The sequence below is a fragment of the Setaria viridis genome, chromosome 2, assembly GCF_005286985.2.
Source record: "Setaria viridis chromosome 2, Setaria_viridis_v4.0, whole genome shotgun sequence".
NCBI classification, from domain to species: Eukaryota; Viridiplantae; Streptophyta; class Magnoliopsida; order Poales; family Poaceae; genus Setaria; species Setaria viridis.
Genome location: NC_048264.2, coordinates 46,008,964 through 46,024,565, shown reverse-complemented (window position 1 = coordinate 46,024,565; position 15,602 = coordinate 46,008,964). Strand labels below are relative to the sequence as shown.

The window sequence follows — 15,602 nt, the reverse complement described above, 5'->3', positions numbered from 1 at the left end:
TCCGAAGAAATGTTGCTTCAACTTTTTAAGAAAAAAAATGTTGGTCCAACTTTTTTGAAAAATGTTGTACAATATTTTTTATCCAACATTTTTTTTCAGTGGACCATAAACAAATGAGAGGGTAGGGGAAGAAGGTGAGGAATAAGAAGATAAGGTTAAGATGGATCGTGGTGGGCTGGAAATTTCAACTCTTATCTATCTTCCACAAAACAAAATAGACAGGAGCCTACCACCATGCGGCGGCTGCGGCGAGAGAGGCCCGGTGATCCATCCCGTCACCAAGGAGATCAGCGGCGGCGGCTCCTTCTCAGCGCTCACGAAGACGAACTACTTCGGCTAGACGATGCTCATGTGCGTGATGCTGCAGGCGCGGGGCCTATGGATGGCGGTGGGCACCGATGACTACATGGAGGACCGCATGGCGCTGGAGGTGATCTCCAAGGCGGTCCCGACAAAGATGATGGGTACGATCGCCAACAAGGCGACCACCAAGATCACATGGGACGCGATCAGGAGGATGCACGTCGGCGTGGAGCGCGTCCGCAAGGCTAAGGCGAACACGTTGCGTCGTGACTTCGACGCCCTCAAGTTCTACGACAGGGAGACGGTGGACGACTTCGGCATCCGCATCAACAGGCTCGCGAATTAGCTAGGAGTCCTCGGCAACGAGTGCACTGAAGAGGAGATCGTCCGCAAGTTTCTCCAGGCGCTTTCCGCGAGGTTTATCGCCATGTCAATTGAGACCCTGCTTGACCTCAGCTAGGTCTTGGTGGAGGAGCTGATTGGGAGGCTTAAGGCGGCGGAGGAACGCCACGACCTCGGCGGCGGAGGGCGGCCACCGAAGATCGGTGGCAGCAACGGCGGTGGCGTAAACGGGCCCATTGGCAACGACCAGTGCAAGTACTGTGGCAAGAAGGGCCACTGGGCCTGCGAGTGCTGCAAGAAAAAACGTGACGAGGCGGCCCATGTGGCCGAAGCTGAAGAAGTGGAGGAGCCCATGTTGATGCTGGCCGCTGCAGAGGTCAACGCCGCCTCTTCCTTCCAACCGCTGCCGCTCGCATCGCCATCGACGTCAGCGAAGTCCACCCCGATCCACCTCGAGGAGAACAAGCTCTTCGTCCAGCTGGGCGCGGGCGTGAGGGGGAGTCCACCTGATGGATCCTCGACACGGGCACCACTAACCACATGATGGGCATGCGGTCGGCCTTCTCCGAGCTGGACATCGGCATCCACAGCACCATGAAGTTCGGGGATGGCTCCATCATTGGCATCGAGGGGCGCGGCATCGTCCTCTTCAAGTGCAAGGATGAGGAGCACCAGGCGCTCGAGAGGGTGTACCACATCCCGCGCCTCACCGCAAACATTGTCAGCTTGGGCCAGCTCGACGAGGAGCGATACAAGATCCTGATTGAAGATGGCGTGCTCAGGATCTGGGACTAGCAACAACGAATGCTAGCGAAGCTGACCCGCACGGCGAACCGGCTCTACGTCCTCAAGCTCGACATCGAGAGGCCGGTGTGCCTGGCGGCGCAGGGAGGCGACGCGGCATGGCGCTAGCACGCAAGGTTCGGCCACCTGAACTTTCGCGTGCTCCAGAAGCTGGCCTGTGAAGGCATGGTGCGCGGGCTGCTGCACATCGACCACCTCGACCAATTATGCAACAGCTGCTTGGCTTGGAAACAGCGGCATCTCACGTTCTTGTTCGAGGAAAAGTATCGCGCGGAGAACAAGCTCGAGTTGGTCCACGGCAATCTCTGCGGGCCGGTGACGCTGGCGACACCGAGCGGCAACAAGTTGTTCCTCCTCGTCGACGACCTGAGCCACTACATATGGCTGGTGCTCCTAAGCTCCAAGGACCAAGCTGCAGACGCCATCGTGAGTTTCCAGGCGAGCGCTGAGTGGAGGCCGGAAGAAAGATGCGCACCCTGCGCACTGACCACGGCGGCGAGTTCACGGCGCACGCGTTCTTCGAGTACTGCGCCAGGCAAGGAGTCCAGAAGCACCTCACCGCTCCGTACACGCCCCAACAGAATAGGGTGGTCGAGAGGCGGAATCAAATGGTGATAGGGTTGGCTAGAAGCATGAAGGCGAGGGCGCTGCCGGGCTGGTTTCAGGGGGGAGGCGGTCACAATGGCCGTGTTCATCCTGAACAGAGCCCCCACGCAGAGCGTCGATGGCAAGACCCCGTATGAGGTATGGTACGGCTCCAAGCCCCCTGTCCACTTCCTTTGCACTTTCGACTACATAGCGCATGTCAAGAACAGTGGCCAGCACCTCGCCAACCTCGATGATTGGAGCACGCCCATGGTCTTCATCGGCTACGAACTAGGAAGAAAGGGGTACCGCTTCTACAACCTGGAGTTGTGGCGCGTCCACATCTCCTGTGATGATGTGTTCGAGGAGGAGCGAAGCTGGGACTAGGGTGCAGAGAAGGAGCCAGGCCGGATGACGATGACGAGCCGTTCCAGGTGGAGTTCGTCACGATGACGGCAAGGCACGGAGGTCTTGACGCGACACCGACAGCGCCGGCGACGCCGCCAACACCAACGACGCCACTAGCACCCGCGATGCCGCGCAGTGCGGCAACGCCCATGTGCAGGCCAGAGCCTCGCACACCAATGCCTGCGCCGGCGGCCGCGATCGAGTTCGCATCCCAACCAACCGGGGAGCTCGATCTGGACGACGACCACGACGAAGACGCTTCCCTCCGATTACGCACCATGGACAATGTCCTCGGGGCATCATCGCCCTCGGGCTTTGCTGAGCGGGAGGTGACTTAGGAGCTCATGGTGGCGATTGGAGAGGAGCTGATGACGGCGGAGGAGGCGAAGCGCGTCAAGGAGTGACGCGCTGCGATGCTCGAGCACAACAGGACCTGGTCATTGGTGGATTTGCCATCTGGGCAACGTGCCATCAGTTTGAAATGGGTCTTCAAGCTCAAGCACGATGAGCACGGGAACATCACCAAGCACAAGGCCCGGCTCATCGCGAAGAGGTACGTGCAGTGCCAATGGATCAACTACGAGGAGGTCGCGTCGGTCACCAAGATGGAGTTCGTGCGCATGCTCTTGGCCGTGGCCGCTCACAAGTCATGGGCGGTGCACCACATGGACGTCAAATCAACGTTCCTCAATGGCGAGTTGACGGAGGAGTGTACGTCCAGCAGCCGCCCAGCTTCATCGCCGCCGAGCACGAGCGCAAGGTCTTGAAGCTGCACAAGGCTCTCTACGATCTTTGACAGGTGCCGCAGGCGTGGAACGCCAAACTCGACGCCAACCTGCACACACTCGGCTTCACTAGGAGCGAGTACGAGCACGGGCTGTACACGCGCAACGCTAAGCAAAAGCGGCTAGTAGTGGGGATCTACGTCGACAATCTCATCATCACGGGGGAGTCCGACGAAGAGATCATCGCGTTCAAGGAGGAAATGAAGACTATGTTCCGTATGAGCGACCTAGGAGCTCTATCCTACTACCTAGGCATCCAGGTCAGGCAAGGAAGGTGCGACATCGAGCTCTCGCAGGTCGCTTACGCCAAGAAGGTGCTGGAGAAGGTAGGCATGGGTGCCTGCAACCCGTGCGCGACGCCGATGGAGACACAACTGAAGCTATCGAAGTGGAGCACATCACCGGCGATCGACGCGACAAAGTACCACAGCTTGATCAGCAGCCTGCGGTACGTGATGAACACACGGCCGGACCTAGCGTTCGCCATGGGATACTTGAGCCGGTTCATGGAGGATCCAAGGCACGAGCACATGGCGGCGATGAAGTACCTGCTCCGGTACATCGCGGGGACGATCGACTATGGCTTGGCGTAAACCAGGAGCAATGCCAGGCTTGTTCTCGTCGGCTACAGTGACAGTGACATGGAGCTGCATCGTCTACTTCCTCGATGGCAATCCGGTGACTTGGCAATCACAGAAGCAGCGCGTGGTGGCGCTGTCATCGTGCGAGGTGGAGTACATCGCTGGGCTGCAGCGGCGTGCCAAGGAGTTTGGCTCAGGCGACTGCTGGAAGACATGCTCGGCATGAACGTGTCCCCGCCGCAGCTCAAGATGGACAATCAGTCCGCGATCACCCTCAGCAAGAATCCGGTACTTCACCATTGTAGTAAGCATATAGATACTAAATTCCATTACATTCGTGAGTGGGTGGATGGCGGGGCGGGGCGTTTGGCGTTCGTGAGCACTCAGGGACAGCTCGCGGGCATCATGACGAAGGCACTCGAGAAGTCCAAGTTCCAGGAGCTTCGCGAGCTGATCGGAGTCATGAAGCTGAAGTGAACGACGCCAGTTTTAGGGGGAGAATGTTGAATAAGCTCTGGCGCGTTTGTTAGGATAGTTTGTTTTCCAATTCAATTGTTTGATTTTAAGTTAGGCAATGACCCAATTCTTTTGGGCACGTCCTTGTGCATTCTGACGCGTGCTCGTCCATGCAGGAACTTCGTTAAGCTGAGGGAGCCGCGCGGCACGTTCTGGAGCTGGGGGATGGCGCAGCTTGCGGCGGAGCGTGGCGTGCGGTGCACACGTCGTGGCCTCAACAGCCTGCATGTTTTTCCTTCTACAAATAGATACTACAACAGAAAATGCGTTGTTCGTGTTTGTGTTTGTGTTCTGTGATCGCATCGTCTTCCCCAACTCCGATGAGAGCTCCAACTCCAGCGAGGGTCGGAACACGAGAACGATGATTGGCGAACCACGGAACTAGGCAAAGCACAGTTTTGAAGTATGAACTATGAACCAAGTGAGTCGACGGAGGTGTTGGGGCCTTGGGGCCCGTCGTGACCGGCGGAACGGGGGAGAGTCGGAGAGCCGAGCATGCCCGTAGTGATCATGCAACTTGAACATTTGAATTTGTTATATACTGAGACGCGGCTGTAGAGCTGTTCAAGTTCTTGTCTTAAAACTCAAAGGCCTCCATTTATCGACATGTGCGATTCCAATCGAGAATCAACATCTTCAGCCAAAGAAACCCCAGCAGCATGAGTCCAGTGAGATCTGAGATGGTGGTGTCATTGGCTTGTTTGCGATCGTGCTCCTACCTATCCTATCTGAGCCCCTTGTCCATCCCCAGCAGCCTCACCGGCGACAGCCTCCCCGGGCTGACGACGTCCACGAGCCTCCGCCCTTTCCGCTCCTTGATCGTGTCCAGCTGCGGCGACCACGGCCGCCCCCTCTCCGCGCCCACCAGCAGCTCGTAGTGCTTCCTCAGCTCCGGCGTGCTGCAAAGCGCACCGCACCCGTCGGTGTTGTCCCCGCTGCCGCCACGCGTCTTGCCATTGCCACCTCCCGTGACGGCCCTCACGATGAACTCCTCGGTGACCCTGATAACCGTGCGCCCGTCCTCGTCCTTCGCGTACTCGAACGGGCTCCTCGAGCCCCCGGCCAGCGACGCCGCCGGGGCCGCCGACGACTTGCCACCACCACCGGCGCCCTTGCCACCGCCGCCGCCGTGCGAGAGCGCCGCGAGCGACGCCGCGGTGAGGACCCCGCCGCACGGGAGCCGGTCCACGGGGACGACGAGGTACGTGCGATCGGCCTCGAGCCGGTCCTCGATGTCGAGCACCGGCACCGGGCGCCCGATCCGGAACCCGTCGGCGCGGCACACCACACGCCCCGCGTGCTCCACCATGACCTCCCCGACCGCCCTCCCGGGCTCCGCCGCCCGCGCCTCCCCGCCCCACAGCACCAGCCGCGCCACGCGCCTGCCCCGACGGCAACGCCACCGGCGCACGCAGAGCCACCGCAGCAGGCCTTCCGCCATGGCCGGCACGCGCGCGCCGCGAACGAGCGTTGGAGCAGCTCGCGGAAGCAGGCAAAATGAGCTTGCAACTAGGGTTCGGTGGCACGCTCGATCTCTCGGTTGTTAGGTGCAACGAGGGCGAGCAGTAGGTTTTATATATACCGCAAGGACTTGAGGAGGTTTTACATGTATGGGCGTGGTGCCATGCCGGGACCGGGCGGGTGGCGGTTGACAACGACATGGCATCGCGTCGGTGGTCAGACTCAGACGGGTGCTGGTTCGCGGTGCGGAAGCGGTTTTCTCGCGTGGGATGCGCGCGAACTGGGGTGTTTTTCGGGCCGGGGCACGGGGCGCGGGCGTCAAACCGTGCCGCGGAGCACGCGCGCAAGTGGGGGGCTCCGTTTAGTGGTGGGAGACGGGAAGGGCGGCGCGCGGCTGCGTCTGGGGTGGCGGTGGCGGTGGCGGTTTGGCCGTGCCTGCCTGCAGTTGCCGTGCCGGCGAGGGTGTCGGGGACTCGGGGTGTTGTGTGTGCCTGCCGTTCCGTTTCGTGTAGCCTGGACCCGACGGAGACGAGCTTGTGGACAGGGCGGCGAGCGAGGCGTTGGCGTTGGCGTTGGCGTGCTAGGCTGCTGCTAGCTTGCCAAGACCTGCACGCGTTGGCACAGTGCGTGGCTGGCTCGAGCGTTCGTGATCGTTCTGGCGCGACAAAGTCAAGCAGACTGGTGGTGTCAGATGGAGCCATGAATGGTATGGCCCGGCGTCACCAGCGATGGGGAGGGAGAACGTTCTGGCTTACAGACCGAGTCGACCTTTTACTTTTCAGATCGAGAGAGTGCCATCGATGATCGATCCTATTCCTATCATTTGCTTATAATTGGCCGACTATGATAGCGCTTGTGTTACTCTAGATCCATCGTTCTCGCCTGCATTTTAATTTGAGCATTGCAATTCGAGTTTTGGCGAGGGATTTATCAGCAAATGGTTGGGGTTTATAACAAACTCAAAAGCTGCGCGATCAGGATCCAGGACCGCATCAGTTGGACCCAATCCCTCACTTCATATCAGCAATTCAGAAGTGTGATGCGTCTAATTTACACGACTGACACAATTAAACTTACTGAATACTTCCTCCATTCCAAATTCCAAATTGTAAGCAATTTTAACTTTTTTGAAAGTCAAAACATCTCAAGTTTGACCAAATTTATACAATAAATGACTAACATTTATGATACTAAATAAGTACTATTAGATTCTTCATTAAATATATTTCATAGTATATCTATTTGGTGCCATAAATCTTTATAATCTTCTATGTAATTTTGGTCGAACATAAAATGATTTGACTCTCAAAAAAATTAAAATAACCTACAATTTGGAACGGAGGGAGTACTAATCAGTACCAAAGCAGCACCAAATCACAATCCAAATGCCTTGTTGCGAAAGGTATCGATCGATGTCGCCATGTCGGCCAGAGTGATGACCGACTGCTGCGTCCGGCGTCTGAAGCTTTCCCTCGCACGCGTGACTAGATCCGGAGGGACGACGACTTGCATTGCCTGGCATGTCGCAAGTCCTGACGTAGTTGGATGGGGCAACTTGATGCAGCAGAGTTAATGCTTAAGTAAGTTTGATTTTCTTAAAAAAAATGAAAGAAGAAAAAGTCGCAGCCATGCCTGAAGCTTGCAAGACGTTGTACGAAGAACGCAGCTGCTGACTGCGCCCAGCTAGGCTCATCAGCCGTGGTCGCATGCACGTAGTTCACCTCCCCGTCACTGCGGCAGACGGTTGACTTCTCCTCCTGATCGATAAGGTGCTCAACTGCTGATGGATTTGATCTGATCATGGGTGGACTGAGCATTTGCAAGCGCCAAGCCATCGTAATTCGTAAATCGATTGGTAATCTTCTGCAGTCAGCATGCAAGTGCCTATGATCTTCGAGTCCATCGAAGTTTGGGTGAAAACAAACTAATTAAATCCTGCACGTTCTAAGCACGCATCAGATCGACTCATCACTCCTCACCCCCAAAAAACTATGAATTGACCACCTGTTAGATAGATCCTAGATGCTCGCAAAAAAAGAAAAGAAAGAAAAAGAAAGAAAGAGCATCTACTTAATGATAAGATGGACATATATGCATAGCAATCTATTAATCTAAATTTCTAATAACGTACTCACACGATACCCTAGTGTACTACACACATCTTGAATTCTTCAGAATGATGTTATGTTTGCTTTCAAACAGAATGATGTTCTAAAAATAATTTTTGGCAACGCACATGGCTTAGACTTGGTCAATCAGGTCTGACGTCGAGATGAAGTCGGCGGTTCATAGGAAATCCTCTTTTCGAACTAGGCATCTGGCAGCTGGTTGAGTCAACGCATCAGATGGCACATGTCGCTAGCTGCATCCAAACCTGCAATTACCTCTTGGTGCTGTAGACCTGTAGTAGTATTAACTTAGCAACTTGTGAGGTAACTTTGACTAAGAAGTGCATTGAAAGTTTTGCAGCAGGGAGTAATCGTAGGATCAGGGGGGTTGACAAACGAATTTGACCGGTTCAGCCCTTCAAGAAATAAAAGATTGAGATAAGGAACCACCGCCGTGAATTTTGCAAAAATCATTATACAGTATGTGGTTGCCATCTCACCGTTGTACCAGCTGTTGAAAAAATCATTATACATGTTTGTGGTTGCCATCTCATCTCGGTTCTGAGTACAAGACTTGCTATGAATGTTATTTTCTTTCTCCAAAAATTAAATTTCGGGTACAAAATAGCACATGTACATGTAGGTTTCTTGGAAAAGAAAAACATGATTCCCAATATCACAATGTTCAACCAGAAAAACAAAAGAAAAATGCAACTTAAAACGCTTTGGATCGAATGCTCTCCATCAGTCCATCTCAATGAAAGGCCCAAAATGGTGAACCTATCCAAACCAATCCGTCCCAACTAAGCCCGTAGTCAACCCAAGATCTTTGATTGGGCCGTGGGCCGAGATATGTCCGGTATCGTTGTCCACGAGAGGAATCGCAAGGAGGAAATTGGAACAGACACGACCACCGCCGCCGCCGCATTCCCCGCAGAGGCAGCAGCATCAGGCGCCGCCGGCAGCCGTGCTTCACCGCCGCATCGTCTTCTCCTCCTCCTCCTCAGCTTCTCGCGTCGTGTGCTGATGGGCGTGGAACCGGCGCAGCCAACCCCCGCGGCGGCCGCGGCGACCACCGCTGAGCAGGCTCAGGATCTCATCGACGTAAGCCCCAGCCCCAAACCCCAAAATCTCCGCCGCCCCTTCATGGGCGAGTTCTATTTCCCCTTGTTCGTATGCGCTACCGTAAACTGAGGTGGATACTTGGTTCCGTTAACTTGCCAGGCCGCTAGGTACGATGACTTGGAGGACGTTGTCACCCTGTTCTCCGCTGGCGTTTCCCTGGACTCAACAGATTCGCAAGGCCGTACAGGTTGCGTTCGTTTCTCTGAATTCGTTCACTGCTATAAGTGCTCTTACTATGCTATTTAGAAAATTTTGTTCCAGTTTTACCATGCCAGTATAATATATGGCTCAGTTGTGGTGACTATCATACACTTGCATAGAACAAACTGGAACCATGTAGCATGCATATCTGTTTGGTGAATGAACACCATATGAGAAGTTAGTAGTAATTTATGTGCAGTTTTTCCTCGGTCTGTTGTGTGCCAGTGAACCTTTTTTTACCTACTTCTGTAGTTATCTTCAGTGGCTTATGCTTACAAGCCAATATCATCAAGCTGCAAATCACCAATTGACTGCCTAAACTCTTAAACTGTGTGAAAGTGTGATGACTGATTTTCATCAAAGATTATTGTCGAATTCTATTTTCTTGGCCATTAACTAACCTTTTCCCCATTCCTGTCAGCTCTTCATATGGCTTCTGCCAATGGCCATCTTGCTGTGGTGGAATACTTGATTCAAAATGGAGCAGTAAGAAATCTACTTTGTACCATTATTTACTGTGTTGAACCAGATTAAATGTCACAGTTTCATGATCTCAACTAAAAGCTAAGCCTCTTTGTAGTATGTACGCCCTTCTTACTAGAGAAAGGCTAAGTCAACTTATATGAAAACTCAATTAAAGTCCTTTTCATTTTGCTGGATTACCAGCTAACCAAAAGATCCACTGACCAATCTAGCCTGAATAGAAAATAAGCCTATTTTAGGCAATGGCCATGTTAACCCCAAGCAAGCCTGAACCCTATGAAATTGCATTCTTTTGGGGGGGCTAGACTAATGAGTTATCTTTGTGACTGCATAACTGAAACGCAGAATGTTAATGCCACAAACTTGGAGAAGAACACACCCCTCCACTGGGCATGCCTCAATGGACATATAGAGGTAAATTAGTTGTTTTTTTTTTTTGCTTTCTTGTACCAATTAAGTAGTTTCTGACACAGTTGCTTCTGAAATATCTGACCCAGGTAATCAAGGCTTTGATATCTGCTGGCGCTAGTGTGAGTGCTCTGAACAGGTATGTTCAGTGTTAATGACCATGTCTTAAGAAGTGACATCGTCATGAGCGCATTTTCCGATCACTGTGTATTTAATTTAGCTGAGCAATGATTTCACTTTTTATACCATGATTTGTGTTCTGCAGCCATGAGAAAACCCCTATGGATGAAGCGGTGACCAAAGGCAAGATGGATGTGATCGATGCAATCGGTGCAGCAGTAGCCCAAGCCGAGCTTGATGGTGTTACTGTATCCTAAAAGGACTTGATGAGTACCTGGAGCTATGAATGACTTGCAACCTTGCTCTTATCTCTCAGTAGTTCTGTCCATTTCACTTTTGATTCTGATGGGCCTTTTATCTGGGCAATATGGTAACTTAGCCTTTGCCATGAGTTGAAATTATCATATGTGTCGGCAATCGCCTGTTAGTGTCAGTGACATGAGACCATGGAAGGCGAACCTGTCCTTGTAAACCAGATGTGCAGATGTCAAAGATATGGATTTTCTCCTATTATGCTGCAAGCGTCTTGCTTGTTGTGGTGGACTACTTTCGTTTTCCTTGGAGTTCCCTGGCTCCTAGTTCTAGTGATTCCAACCTTTATTGCCTTGAAATGTGATAGCATATCACTGTATGATTGTTGTTTTCTCGGTGAAACTGCAACCATGGATTTTCTCCACTTGCTTGTTATTGGATAGGATTTTTATGCTTTGTTTGGAGTTTGGACCATTGCCACTCTTGACTTTGCACTTTTGGGCCTCTCTGAACGAAAGCGCACAGTCACAGAGCCCACATCGCCCAGTTGCGAAATGCAATCTGACAAATTTCTCATCCTGGTCGATCCAGACGATGCCTACTGGTGCGTCGTGCATGACCCTTTCTGCCGTGACAACCGAGACCTATTTCCATCGACAGGTCTGGTAATGGCCCCAGCGACGCATCATTCACCAGGTCAAGTGTTCAGCTCGCTCTCATAATTCTGCTCGCTGATCGTGAAGCCCCGAGTGAACCTAATGGTGCATGCGTCGCTGTCCGAGGTCAGTCTCGCGGGTTGGATCAGGAGCTTCTAGCAAAAGCAACCCATTAATCAAGGTCATGACTTGAGACAAAGGGCGTAAGGCCCACGCCCCTCCGCCGCCCGCCTCCGTATCAGCAGTGTGGCATGCCGACTTGGCATCAACGGCGTGGCGGGCGCGGCGTGAAGCGCACGAGGCCGCCGCCGTCCTCGCCGCCGCCGCCATGGTTAATGGCACGGATGGCCCGTGATGCAGAAGCATATGGGTACTGAGTAGTAGAGGTGTAGAAGTATAGTAGTAGCACGATGTAAATACGGCATGTGTAGAGGTAGAATGCTCTTCACTCTTCGGGCACAACCGCCTTCCGTGCGACGGCAACGGCGCCGCTTTAATGGTGGGTGCGTCGCCGGCCGGCCTGGTGCAGAGACGAGTCCTGGGGGGGATGGACGGCGACGCTGCCTGCCTGAGCAGAGCACTGAGCAGTGGTGCTAGGCGCTAGGAGCTTCCCCGCTTTGACATTTCGGCCAAGAAGGCCCGGATCCCCGGATCGCGATGGGCGTGCGCCTGCATTCATTCGGATCAGGATCAGCCCACCATTCCACAGGAAACAGTTGAGCCCGTGATGCAGATTGGAATCTTCTCTGCATATAGTAGTGAAATTTTTACTGCTTCTCGTGCTGCAGATTGGCCAGTAAATAAAAGTAACTGGGTTGCAAGAAGGCCTTTCAGCAGATTTTCACCTTGACGACGTCCCGGGTTCAGGAGACATTGCAGGCTAAGTACATGCCATTACTACTTGACCGTGAAAGATCCAAGCTCTGGATCGCTGCAGCCTGCAGCCGGCCATTCACGTGCATCTCTACCACCAGGCTATCTTTGGGTAGCTTAACGTTGCAGTAATTGTATGCACTGGGTATCCTTGCCAGTTTCTGCGCCTGCACGCACTGCAGCCAGCTCTTTCTAGTTCTAGCCTGCAGGTTTTGTTACTGTCAGTGGTTTGTACGCTTGCGCCAGAGGCCGCCTTGTGCAGATCCAAGAAAGCTGCGTCCAACTGTGCGAGATGAACTACACTTGATGGCGCGTACAGTAGTACTCCGTACTTGGCAGTAACTAGGGCACAGTGCACTTCACTGGTAGCATACACTAGTAGAGTTGGATTGGCAGGCACGAGCGCACGCACGCACGCAGGCGGCAGAGACATGAGGTGAGACGCAGGGATGCGATGCGATGCATGCATGCCCAGGGGGAATGGGGGGACATGTCACGCTGAGCCGTTGACAACGTCGCGAGCGGGCGCGTGACAGTGCGTGACAGTGCGGGCTGTGTGCACGTGAGGGGAGGCAATGCGTCGCTGGGCACGCGCTTGGGGGCCTTGCCGTCTTGGCCGGCCGTGGCCGTGGGCGACGCGAACGCCTTGCAGGACCACAGACACGGGGGGAGCAGCCGCGTTACTCCGCGTCGTACGAACTGCGCCGCGCCACGTTACGACGCTGCCCGGCGGGGGGACGGGGGCGGCGACACGGGGGCCCGCCCGGTCGGAGGCCAGCGCCGGCTCGACGCCGTCGTCATCGTCTTGGCGCGCGGCCGATACATCTCCTAGTCCTAGTAGTCTCTCTCCCCTGCGACAAGCTTTCGGGCTCCTGCGCGACAAGGCTTTCCGGCTTCGAGGCACAGGATGGCATGGGCATAAACCCTGTACGTTTCGCCCGGTTTCAATCGGGCACTGTCGCGTAGATACTGACAGATGCATGCATGTAGACAACGAACAATCAACGATGGTTGCGGTCGTTGTTCCAACACCACGTCAGATTTTAAGGTTGTTTCCTTCCAGTCGAAACACTGCTGGATAGTATGGGCGCGTTTGGCGGCCTGTAGTACGGTCTTTAGCCTGGTTCGTGAGCCAGGCTCGAGTAAGATGGGTCAGATTCATGGGGTGCAGAGATTTTGATCGGCAAATCTGCACCCATGGTGCTGGTTGGGTTAAGATGGTATTTGGAGGGCTGGATGAATTGATATGGATACCTTGCACATGGATCAAGGTATAGTTACCATCCACCTCCCCCTCCCTCCTCGCCTACCCTTTCTTCACTCCCGTGGCCACCCAGGCATCCTTCGGCGAGGACGCCATGATGGCAATGGGCGTAGCTACTGCGGATTTGCCCTCCCTCACGTCGCAAGCAGGGGATGCGAGGTGGTCCGCGCCTGAGGCCGCTGTCACTCCTCCACGGCCCCCACGTCCGCGCTCGCCGCTCCTCCACGTCGCGGGGCCGCGCCTCCTCCTCAATGCCGCCGTGGCCGTTGCCAAAGAGAGCGGTGGGAGGATGATGTCAACCGAACGCCTTTTCGAGCCTGCATCGCGTGGAACGACCAATTTTAACGTTCCACGCGGTGCAACATCTGTAGCTTCTTTGAGAAGCGTGCGATACAGCCACGTGTCCTGCTCCAACCTACCAAACATGCCACCTTGCAGACCATGGGCCTAGCCGAAGGCTCGTGCAGCCTATACATACATGTGGCGATGTGCTCTCTGGCGCTGCAGCCTGAAAACGGGGAGAGCTCTGTCTGGTCTGGACATCCGGTGTGCACCAACTGTGCCGAGCGATTGCCCACAGGAAGAAGAAGCGCACGCGGCGGCCTTGGCCTCTCATCATTTACATGTCCGTGCGCCTGCCTCCGAATTATCACCCCCCATATGATCCCACTCGATCGGCGCCTCTCGATCTTTTACGCGCTATTATTGCGGCTTTCGCCTTTACAGCATCATCCATTGAGGCGCCTCATCCCGCAACAGTGAGCGGTAAAGGGGGCGCCGGACAGTTGGTGCTTGCTTCTTGCCTCCCCGAAATTAGCTAAGCACGATTCAACTGCGCTCCTACCATGGAGCCACATCAGATTCAACCATTCATGCATCTTTTTATAATTCGAAATAGTTGGCCCCTGAAACTCGATGAAATGAATTTCAATTTTAAGGTTGGAGTGTGTTTTGTGGGAAAATACACCTGACGCAAGGATAAGGACAGGGACGCAAATTCAGAGTATCCAAGAAAGTCTCGGTCTCTCGGGACTTGGCAAAATGGCAGGAGAGAAAATGAGGTCCAGCAGCTTCAGCAAGAAGGTGGTTGAGGAACAACCTTCCTGTCGGGCGGTCTGTTTGTTTTGCGGTTCCAGTCCATCCGATTGTCTCGCTCTTGCCCGACTGTTTAGTTGACTGCGATCGTGGGATCCATAATCCATCAGGACTTGTTTACTAGCAGTATAGTATTACTCGGTCTCGAACGACCAAAAAGCGAAGTCTTTGTGTTTGTCTCGTTGTCCTATTGGAGCACATTCGTGGCTTAATCAGGGAGGGGTCCAATTTTGACATTTCGAAACTGACAGCCACGGGATAACATTTACATTGTTGTCACCCGTTGAAGTGACACGAGTCGGCAGTGTAGAGAAGTGTGTTCGTGCAAGCAATGAACACAGAGTCTGAACCCTCGAATGAATGTGAAAAGAGGAGTCGTTGTCATCCAGATGCATTCGATTTTGTCTGAAACTTGCTTATACGATTTCCAACGACGAGGTCATGTATGCCTTTTTCCCCCCCACTTTGGACAAGCGCTACTTGAAAGGTTGAAAGTACTTCATCCACTTGCAAATACTACCATGGACCATATGAAAAAGCTAACCTTTGAATTATGATTTTGGGATTGGCATGACTTGTATTTGTATGGTTCGTTTGTTTCAGACAAAATTCCGACATGATAATAGACCAAGTTTAACATGTTTACTAATTTGTGGCAAAATAATTTGGTTTGATGCCCTTAAAGAGCGGTGCTCATTACCATAACAATATCCCCAACTCAATTCCTCATTATAGTGATCCTTACCTGTCGTGTTTCTATTGCTTGGCTTTTAGGACGAAGCACCGCATGCCACAGGTCGGGAGCTAGCTTGGCAGGGTGTAGGGAGGATGTCATCTAGACCCCAGCAAATCCTAACGAGTGGAAGGAAACCCAAAAGAGCAAGCAACCAACAAGGGGCGGCATCAGCTTAATCTCCAATCTTTTCAGCACTAATGATGGATAGGTGGGGCAAGGGCATCCACATGCATGGGTTATGAATGACCCAATTAGCCCCAAACCAAAGCGTGCTTAAGCTACTAAACCACCACACATTTTGGCCAAGTCAAGTACCTTGGCCATGATCATGACCCTAGTGTGTGCTTTGTTGGCCATCAGCTCAGCCCCCTGGGTCCCACAGGCCACCACGATGTAAAAATTGCTAGTGTCTCCATCATCTCCTCCTCTTATCCATCACATATCCACATGCATGGTACACTCAAGTTTGGTGGTGAAGGTGAATAGAAAAATCTGA

At 53.4% G+C, this 15,602-nt stretch overlaps 2 protein-coding genes across 2 annotated transcripts; one reads left to right on the top strand and one right to left on the bottom strand.

Annotated features, from left to right (window-relative positions):
- Nucleotides 1–4,533: 4,533 nt before the first annotated feature.
- LOC117845912 (uncharacterized) lies at nt 4,534–5,888 on the bottom strand. The gene has a single exon (XM_034726987.2). It carries the CDS (start codon nt 5,763–5,765, stop codon nt 5,049–5,051), a length of 717 nt encoding a protein of 238 aa, XP_034582878.1. The 5' UTR covers nt 5,766–5,888; the 3' UTR covers nt 4,534–5,048.
- A 2,842-nt stretch (nt 5,889–8,730) lies between these two features.
- On the top strand, nt 8,731–10,776 carry LOC117842423 (uncharacterized). Its single transcript, XM_034722879.2, has 6 exons — nt 8,731–8,997; nt 9,118–9,205; nt 9,641–9,705; nt 10,048–10,116; nt 10,200–10,249; nt 10,376–10,776. The coding sequence occupies exons 1-6, from the start codon at nt 8,746–8,748 to the stop codon at nt 10,485–10,487; spliced, it is 636 nt and encodes a 211-aa protein (XP_034578770.1). The 5' UTR covers nt 8,731–8,745; the 3' UTR covers nt 10,488–10,776.
- Nucleotides 10,777–15,602: the final 4,826 nt, after the last annotated feature.

Excerpts from the sequence above, each read along its gene's own strand:
- LOC117845912 (XM_034726987.2), bottom strand. The coding sequence starts at position 5,765 with ATGGCGGAAGGCCTGCTGCGGTGGCTCTGCGTGCGCCGGTGGCGTTGC.
- LOC117842423 (XM_034722879.2), top strand. The coding sequence starts at position 8,746 with ATGTCCGGTATCGTTGTCCACGAGAGGAATCGCAAGGAGGAAATTGGA. Across the intron at positions 9,206-9,640 it reads AGATTCGCAAGGCCGTACAG|CTCTTCATATGGCTTCTGCC; the intron begins GTTGCGTTCGTT and ends CATTCCTGTCAG. Across the intron at positions 10,250-10,375 it reads AGTGTGAGTGCTCTGAACAG|CCATGAGAAAACCCCTATGG; the intron begins GTATGTTCAGTG and ends TGTGTTCTGCAG.